At 34.1% G+C, this 10,299-nt stretch overlaps 1 protein-coding gene across 2 annotated transcripts in view; it reads left to right on the top strand.

Annotated features, from left to right (window-relative positions):
- LOC117168311 (inactive dipeptidyl peptidase 10) overlaps positions 1-10,299 on the top strand; it is a 236,026-nt gene that overhangs the window by 114,965 nt on the left and 110,762 nt on the right. The window contains exon 2 of one of the 2 annotated variants that reach the window (XM_033353870.1): positions 930-1,151. In XM_033353870.1, the coding sequence (XP_033209761.1) occupies positions 1,050-1,151 (102 nt within the window). In that variant the 5' untranslated portion in view covers positions 930-1,049. The remainder of the gene's footprint in view (positions 1-929; positions 1,152-10,299) is intronic. The other variant, XM_033353871.1, reaches the window with a different exon arrangement.

The following is a 10,299-nucleotide window of genomic DNA, read 5'->3' on the forward strand; positions in this document are numbered from 1 at the left end:
AATTAAAATTCGAAAATTTTTTCTAAAGCCTCCAGGGGACTTCGTTTTCGCACGAAAAAATTTTATGTGCCCTTATTGCATCCGGACCCACAATTGTAATTAATTACGTCTATTTCTTTGTATATTTCCCTTATTTATTCTCCGTCTTCACTTCAAATTATAAATCTTTTAGAAAATTCACTGTCTCAAGAAAGAAACTATTATAATTCTTAGCCGAAATTCTCCTTTGCCCCAATTTAGAGTTATTATTATTTTTTTGAATTTATTGCTTTAATCAGAATCGTAATTCCGGTTGAAAATTCCTTATTTTAAGTGAAAATTATGAGTTTTTCTAAATCCCCTGATTCAGCTTCTAATAAAACTAATAAAATATATAAAGCCAATTTTATTGTGCATATTAGTACATTCGAGAGAAAAATCTCGGTTATTAAATCAAAATCCTAGTCATTTTCAGGTTTTCCCAGTTGCCAAGTCAGGTAGACACCTTGACTGTATTTATGCAAGTATACTTCTATATTATAAATATTGCTTTTAAACTTATCCACTATTATTACTCAATGTAGAAAAAATGAGCAATCAACGTTATCCAGAGTCGTGCAGAAGAAAATGAGATTGAAATCAAATTTTTTTGTTTAGTTCTCCCTGGAAAGCTATTTCAATTCATGAATTTCACGAAGCATTGCAATTATTGCTCTACCCCTATATCGTGTGCCATGTGCTTTTGGCACTCCCGGAGTTGAAATTTCAGCTTTACATTCCTCATTAAAACGGATGGAAGCAGAAGTTCGTTTCGCAAGCTCTCTTCTCTATATTCGCATTTCGAATTACCCATTTGCACTCGAGACGAGTGTGAATTCAAATTCATAAATTCTTCTTTTTCATCTCTGAAGCATGAGTGTAACGAAGTGTGTCGATTTTTGGTGTTTTAGGTGAGGAGCTGTGGATTGGAGGGTCAGACCACGGCCCCAGGAATGGCCTGGGGGTTACCCTGGGGACCTGGAAAATAAGGAAGTGGCTAGGAGAGGATTCCAGAGGCGGAGGAGGCCGCCATGAACGCCAGCGTTAACGTCGAGAGGAACTCCTGGCGGCTACCTCCCGACGAGACCGTCCAGGTCGCCGATCCACGATCTAAATCAGCTCAGGTAAAAGAGGTAACTCATCCAGCCAGCAATATTTATATCGGTGTTTTCTACTTTCTCTCTTTAAATTCGCGGTATTTCTTTATATTATTTCATCGAGATGTAAATCCATGTGCGCGTTCACAGCCCTCAGTTTTTATTTCCTAATATTAAGAAGATAAACAATACTAAAAAAATCCATTATTGAATACATTTTTAAATATGAAGAGTTCTTCAAGTTTCAGAAATAATAAGAAGGAATTTCAAATTGAGAGTGCATGCAATTAAGAAATATATATTGAAATTCATTAACTAAACTGATCCAAATCAAACAATTTTTGATTAGGTATAATTTAAAAGAAAAAAAGAATAATATTTCGAATGGAAGAAAAGGAATTTAACTTGTGCCATTTCTAAATAAAAGCATTTAAAATTGAATAATGTTAACTATGCATACTTAAACTGGATAAATTTTAAATCAGAAGCCCTCAAAACTGAAAAATGTTAGACTAAACATTTTCTAAATTGAAATATATCATTTTAAATTAAACTATTTTATTTTTATTCAATGAATCTCGAAATTGAATGATTCCAGATTAAAATTCCGAAAAAGGATGATTTCAAAATGTTTAAAAGTGAATAATTTCAGACATTAATTTTGATTACTCGATAATTTAAAATTCAAAGGAATCGCCATTGTATAATTTCTAATTAAAATCACTGAAAAAGAAATAATTTTTCTTCTCCCTCCCCGGGTCGAAAGCCGGAGGCATCGAGGGACTTGCTTCCGTTTCTGGGCCAGGGCGATTAGAATTTGACAATTTGTAATTGAAGATTAAATTAAATGTTTCAAAGCCATATTCTGAAATTCTATATCTTTAATTTGCTATTGAATTTAAACTTTTTATTTCAAAATTAAGACAAATTTGTGCAATATCAAAGAATCAATTCCTCGTCAATTTCACAGTTCAAAATAAAATTTGTAGAATTATAAACCTTAAAAATTGAATTATTCTAAAAAACGTTCAAAATAAAGTCATTTTTAATGAAAAACATAAATGCGTTTGCACGGTAAATGCAGATTAAAGAAAAAATTCATTCGTTAAAATCTATTCATTCAAAGTAATGAAATTCACTATATAAGTTGAGTGCTTAACTACAAAAATAGTAACAAACACGTACCGAGGTATTAGACTGAGATAGATCGTATTGGTTTCGAGGGAAATACAAGACTGTCGTCGACTGAGAAAGAGGCAAGGGTTCAGCTAGATTCCAATGTTGCCGGAGGCAAAATCTAAACACAATTCGAATTATGGAAAATTGACAAAGTGGGAATTTGTCCATTTGATCTCAGGCTTGAAAATTAGCCCATGCATTTACAAATGACATGATCTTTTCTGAAATTATGAATTTTTTTATCTTATATGTTAAACACATAATCTTAGTAGGCAAATACAATCCCTCAAAGAGGGATTTTTCGAAAAATGGGCTGGTTCTTGTTTTATTGCAATTAATTGAAAATTGAATGCATTCTGTGCGCCTGGGAAGTAGCAAGCGGCCACCATGAGTGTACTTATGGTAAAAGAAATTCTGGGTGCTCGTTTCCGAATGAAACTAATGTTATTTTTTCGATGATACTTAAAACATCGTAAAAATCCAGGATCGAGCTCAGAATTTGATTAAGCGCCTGTCATGCCTCACTCAACTATCCTAATGTTAGAGATAATAAGCCGGTTTAGAGAAATTAAGAATGATTGAAATATTAAGGAGTTTAATTTCAATATTCTGCATTAGATTCATTAGATAACGACGATACGATTGAAAAAAGAAAGAAGAAAATCGGGTAATCCGTTCAATTTATGTTGAGAATTTTCGTAACTTATCCTCTCTTCTCAGATTCGGCGAAAAAAAATATGGAAGAAAGATGCTGCGTATTCTTGAATCGGAAAAATGTGAAATTGCAAGTTATTTCATTTTCAAGATTACACGTGAAGGGTATGCAATCGCTGCCCTTTCTTCAGCAGTTCCTTTTCAATAATTTTCAACCGAAAACTCCAAATTCATCATTTTTCTCTCTTTTTTATGAATCTGGGTTCCAAATACAGCTGCTTGCTTCACAATAAATATGGTGTTGCTCAGGATTGATGCACTATTTTGCACAAGGTAGTTAAATTTTTAACCAAAGAGATTAATTAATATCAACTGAAGGGATGAAGCTCAAAACATGAATTTTCAACAAAACAGTCCTAAATTCAACCAAATGATTGAATATTCAACCAAAAAGATGCTATGTTAACCCAGACGGTTTGTTTATTACAAAAAAGACGAATTTTCAAATAAATAGTGCAAATTTCTATACTTAAAAAAAGGATAAATTTTTTACCGAAAATACAATAGTGGAATTTGTTGTAAAGAAGATTAATTTTCATTTTGAAAAAGTACGAATGTGCACCAAAATATGTTATTCTCCAACAAAATTGTAAAAACCATGAAGAAAAAAGGCGAATTATCTTCAAAAGGGTTACATTTATAACCAGAAAATATCATTTTAAGAAAAAATTTCATTTTCTACCAATTCGTTAAATTTTCTAATTATAGAAATGTACATTTGTATTAAATTAGAAAATTTTCGGTTTAACGTAAACATTTATTACAGAAATTTTTGGAAAATTGAAATAAGGACACCCTCATTCTCCGCAGTCAAAATGAAAAAACAGCCTCAATTGTAATCTTTGAAAATGGAATTATTCTGAAAGAACGTTCGAAATAAAAAGTACGGTTTAATGGAAAATATTTTAAAATTCATCACTAATCAATGTTTAAAATGTCAATTGGACTATTAGAAATTCCATCATTTCAATTTTAATTGAAAAGTTTCAAGTTATAAATAGGAAATCTCTTATAATTTAATGCTTACCGTAAAACTTCAGAATTCTAAAAGTGAAACCATTCAAAAATGAAGAAATTATTCTATTTTTTAATTGAGCTTTTAAGGTCAAACTTGTTGAAAAATTTGTCGAATACAAAATTTTCCATTTAAAAGTACATGCCTTCAATTTCGAACTTTTCTGTACAATAATTTGATTTTGAAGGTCTACAATGTCTACATCCAGTTTCGACTCGACCACCATCGAGTTCGGACGTGTTTACGAGAGCGCTCAGTGTTGTTGTTATTGTTAATGTTTACATTCGCATGCGTGTTCCGTTCTCAACTTATATATAGTGAGGCCACTGCATAACGTGTTAATTCTGTGGAAATGCACATCCTTGTGCATAAACCAAAACCATGATGAACCCCAACAGTAGTGTACCCCATGGTTTAAAAAATTTATTCATTATAAATGACCAAAGCTCGAACAACTCTTCAATAAACAGCTATGCCGACGCTGAGGAACGTGATTCATTCCCTAAGAAAGACCAGGCTATTGTCATTGACTCAATTGAAGGATTCTCTATAGATGAATATGCGAATGCTGTGGGGCGGCTCGTTAATCACAACAGCATTAGATTTGCTTCTAGGATCTCCAGAGGAAGGGTATGTATATTCTTAGATAGCACACAAACTGCCGATGCTCTCACAGAAAAGGATACAACTATAAACATAGGTGAACACATTCTGGAAATAACACCTTTAATATATCGAAATAAACGGCTAATTCTGTCTAACGTATGTCCTGTTATTCTACACTCTGTACTCAAGAAATCACTTAAAGATATTGGAATAGTGGAATAGTAACAACTTCTACAGTAACTTTTTTAAGAGCTAATTTGTCTGGCCCAGGTTTTTCTCACGTCTTAAGTTTTAGAAGACAGATATATATTCACCCTACCAGTGTCTCAAATATACCAGAATCCTTAGAAGTAACTTAAGATGAGACTTCATATGGGATCTACCTATCCACTGATACTGTAACGTGATTTTTATGCAAATAATCAGGACACATTGCAAAGAACTGCAAAACCAATCCTTCAGTTCCACAAGATAATGTTAACCAGTCTAATAAAACTTCAGCTACAAATATCTCAGGCCAACTCAAAGATAACTCCTCGAACCATGCAAGTTTCCTCTACTCCCACTCTCAGGCCCTGAAGTCATGGAAGGCGTAGACTCCTTAAATGCAGGACTAAAACGTCCCCACTCAACAAGCTATTCACTTAAAAATTCGGAATTTTCACTTTATCTGGGACAAAATCTCGAAAATGAGAACCCCACAAATATCAAAGAACCCTTCAAAAAAGTTAAGTTAAAAAAGAAAAAGAGAATAAATGATTCTTCTACAAATACGAAAATTAAAATGAATGATGAACTTCTAGGCCCAATTAAATCAATTATTGAAGATTCATCAGATAAATGCACTCTTAATTACTTACAATTTAAAAGTTTCTTCGACAAGCCAAGGGGAACATTAAATACAGCTTCTATTGCCAAAGAATATACTGACAACACCCGAGCTTTGATAACGATGAAAAAAGAATTGTATGCGTGTTTAACAGAGCGCGCAACAAAAACAAGATGGACAAAAATTGTTAAGAAACTTCAAAAATCGTTGATAAGGGATGCAAACGTCAGCTCTGATGAGGAGTGTTTGCAAATTTCGGAAGGTAACGAAAACAATGACACTTGATTTCTATTAATGGCTTTGAGGATTATTCACTGGAACCTAAATGGGTTCTACGCTCAAATTACTCATTAAAGATCAATTTCCAACTATTATGTGTTCCCAGTAAACAAATTTCAGGGATTTATTTTGCGCACTGAAATAAAATTTTACGTCCGTTTTTAATAATCGCTCAAATACAAATTTGGACCGTAAAGGTGTAGCAATTTACATTAAAAATGATATATATTACGAAGAAGTACAACTCAATAGCAATCTTAAAGTTATCGCGTTGTCTATCCTTACCCTATCTAAAATATACAATTTGTAATGTATACATTCCAAACCGATACGAAATAAGTCTTCTTGAGCTCAAACAACTTACTGATCAACGTTCCAAACCATTTATTCTACTGTGTGATTTTAATAGCCATAATTCTCCTTGGGGCTCAAACCATACTGACGTCAGAGGCAGGATAATTGAACAGTTTTTGGATGAACCAGACGTTGTCCTTCTGAACAAAAATCAACCTACATGTTTAAATATCTCAAATGCTACATTCAGTTCAATTGATTTATCAATATTCAGTGCAAGTATATCTCAAAATATAAATTAGGAAGCCTCCGAGGATCTTTACAACAGCGATCACTTTCCATTAAAAATAGAAATGCAAAATCCTTATCCAACCCTGTGTAATTGTACACCTTGATGGAAATTTAAATCAGCCAATTGGGGGAGATTCAATACAGAGTTGGATGCGATAGCCAGCTTAAAATCAACTTCAGAAGTCAATAAACACGAAATTTATGATATCTTCAATGCCTTAGTCGATGCCATTACAGAGGCAGCGGATGAATCTATACCTAAAACATCCCTTCAATCATTCAAACACCAAGTACCCTGGCGGAATCCAGAAGTGGAGGAAGCACTTTAGAAAAAGAAGCACGCTTATAATTTATATAAAAAGCATAAGACACTCGAAAACAAAATTGAATTTCAGAAACTTCGAGCCTGTTCACGAAGGATAAATAAGCAAAGTAATAGAAGTTCTTGGATCGAATATACTTCTTCTCTTAAATACAGTACTCCAAGCTCAGAGGTATGGAAAAAGATTAGCATAATCTAGGGAACGTCATCCACTGTTTGCATCACAACCTTCACCCAATCTGATGGTAATATCGCAACAGATTCCGAAGAAATTGCTGACGATCTAGCTAATAACTATGCCTCAAATTCCAGTAATGTAAACTACGACCCAATTTTCCTTGCCTTCAAGATCGGCAACGAGAGCCTTGAAGAACCAATATTAGATGAAAACAAAAACTTAACTATTAATACTCCCCTTTTACTAGCTGAACTCACATTCACACTCAATCAGTGCTAAAATACTAGCCCTGGACCCGACAAGATTCTGAATATACTTCTCAAAAACCTTTCATCCAAAGCACTAGATTATCTTCTTACTATGTTCAACTGTATATAGATCTACAAAGTTTATCCCAATAAATGGAGAGAATGCTTGATTGCTCTAATTATTGAACCAGGTAAGGATAGACTCAAAGCTAACAGTTATCGACCATTCGCTTTAAATGTAATGTGTGTAAATTAATGAAAGAATTATAAATAAAAGACTCCGATGGTTTTTGGAGAACGAAACGTTCTTCAATGTGAATCAGAGTACTTTCAGACAACATCGATCTAGACTTGATCCCCTTGTACAACTTGAAACGAACATACGTGATGCATTTATCAGTGATCAACATCTCTTAGCTGTTTCCTTAGATATTGAAAAATGCTACGAAATGACAGGGGTGTAGATGGTTCAATGATAAATTTTATCAAAAATTTCCTTCTTAAAAAACTCATACAAGTCAAAGTAAATGGCTACCTTTCAAAATAAACTGAACTCGAAAATCGAGTTCCCCAGAGATCTGTTTTGAGTTTTAGGCTATTTCTAATTACATCAAATGATGTAACGCTCTTTATTCCTCGACCTGGCAGACAAACTCTTTTTGCCGACGATATGACAATTTTCTGTAGTAGAAGAGATCTACAAACAACACAGGAACTTACTCAAGACTGTCTTAATAAACTGCAAGTCTGGGCTGGCAAGACTGGCCTTATTTTTTCAAAAACAGAAACCACTTGTATCTTATTCTCTAAAAATAAACTGGTTAAGGGCATGTGACACAGCTAAATACCTATAATACCGAGCTCACTTTTTCAGTTCAGTGAATGTTTTTTTAAGCCTAAGAACTTTTTTTATAAATAAAATATCGAGCTGAAACTTTGGAAAATATATTAGAGTACAATAAAGTACGTTTAGGTACTGCATTTTGGTAGAAACTTCACTGAAAATTATTTTATCTTTTTTCTGAATCTCGACATTTTTTTAACGTCCCAACTTTTTTTATACATAAAATATCGGTCTCAAACTTTGAGAAATGCAAGAGCCGAAAGAAAACTACGTTTAAGTACAAACCTTAATAATAAAAGATGTAAAAAAAATTCAACTATCATTCCCATCGGCATCAGCCGGTAACGTTGTACACGAAAATATCAACCCTCTAGAGCCTCGTCTAGTGGCCGCCAGGCTTCGTATTTTCGTGTACAACGTTACCGGCTGGTTCCAATAGATTGATAGTTGAAATTTTTTTTTTACATCTTTTATTATTAAGATTTGTACTTAAACGTAGTTTTCTTTCGGCTCTTGCATTTCTCAAAGTTTGAGACCAATATTTTATGTATGAAAAAAGTTGGAACGTTAAAAAAATGTCGAGGTTCAGAAAAAGGATAAAATAATTTTCAGTGAAGTTCCTACCAAAATGCAGTACCTAAACGTACTTTATTGTACTCTAATACATTTTTTAAAGTTTCAGCTCGATATTTTATTCACAAAAAAAATTCTAAGTTTCAAAAAAATATTCAGTGAACTGAAAAAGTGAGGTCAGTAATATAGGAATTTAGCTGTGTCACATGCCCTTAATAAAAAACCGAGATTGTTTTTGGATGGCTACGCATTCGAAGTTGTTGAAACGCTCAGGATTCTCGGGCTTATCTTTGATAATAAACTCACATGGCGCCTACACCTTAAATATGTGAAGGATGATTGTAAACGCAGACTCAACATCATAAAAACCCTGGCAAAAAGTAATTGGGGAGCAGAACAAAAAGTGCTAACTAAAACCTACTAGGGTGTTGTAATATCTAAACTGGATTATGGATGCTCAATTTATAATTCTGCCAAATCTATTGATCTAGAACAGATCTCTTCCATATATAATACAGGCCTGAAAATCGCTTTGGGAGCATTTTTTTCAGACCAATAAGTAGCATTCTCACAGAAACTCAAGAGCCACCGCTAGCTATCAAAAGAAAGCAGATTAGCTGGACTTACTCTATTGCAAAAGCCTTTACGCCAAGTAATCCTGCATATGAGAACATCTTTTTGTGGAAATACCATGACCATATACCATGGTATATGGTATATATGGTATATAATGCTTTGCTATTCTTACGGATTCCCTGTCGGCAATTGAGGCTATCAACCACACCAACAGAGTTGATCACATAGTGCAAGAAATTCAAGAATCATATTGGAATCTAAGAAAGCGAGGAAAGGATAAAATCTTAATATGGATACAATTTCATCTGGGAATCGAAGCAAATGAGATAGTAGATACTCGAGCCAAATCAGCATGTCTAGTCCCTGTACCTGCCATGTCGGTTCCTGTACCCTATAAAGAATTTAAGAATTATGTATTGCAAGCTATCAAAAACTTCTGGAATGATAAATGGAAATCCTCTAACAACACCAAACTGCACCAGGTGGGAGACAGTTTAAAAAAACTCATCATAGAGAACCGTAGAAACCAATTGCCGTTAACTAGGATGAGAATTGGACATTCTTACTTAAACCATTCCCACCTAATCGCCAAAACTGGACCAGAACAATGTGATCTGTGTGAAGTTTCTGTCTCCATACGTCATATATTGGTTGACTGCAACAAATACAACGATAAACGGATTCAGCGCAAAATCGGGACTGACTTCAAGAAAATGCTATCCGACCGAATTACATTAAATAATGTACTCAACTGCCTTGAAGCTATCGATATCCGACATCACATCTAGAGAATGGTAGAGATGGTATGTTAAGGTAGAAATGACACCGTCTTGGCATGCAAAGATGAAACCCTCCGTACCAGACTTTAATCCGGGAGATTTAAGGAAAGCAAATGTTAGCTCACAAGACATTTACTGATCCTTCACATTTCTGTGGAAGATACCGTGCATCCTCTTATCGAGGAGCTGTTCACGAAAGTTTTTCCCTTGTGATTTCTTAATTCGGGCCTTCAGGAGTGAGTACTCGAGATAGATAAGATAAGATCTTCGTGATTCCTTGCCATTTTTAAATTCCATTTACCATTTTAAGAAGAATTCCATTTGCAACTCTATGTGCTGTACCCAGAATAATCCCATTGTGAAGACATTCAAGACTCAATATTCCGCGACCCCCTTGACGGCGTGAGATGTACAGTCGCGGAACGGAAGACTTAAGATGCATGCTTTTTTTCATGTG

This window comes from Belonocnema kinseyi, chromosome 2 (genome assembly GCF_010883055.1).
Source record: "Belonocnema kinseyi isolate 2016_QV_RU_SX_M_011 chromosome 2, B_treatae_v1, whole genome shotgun sequence".
Lineage (NCBI taxonomy): Eukaryota > Metazoa > Arthropoda > Insecta > Hymenoptera > Cynipidae > Belonocnema > Belonocnema kinseyi.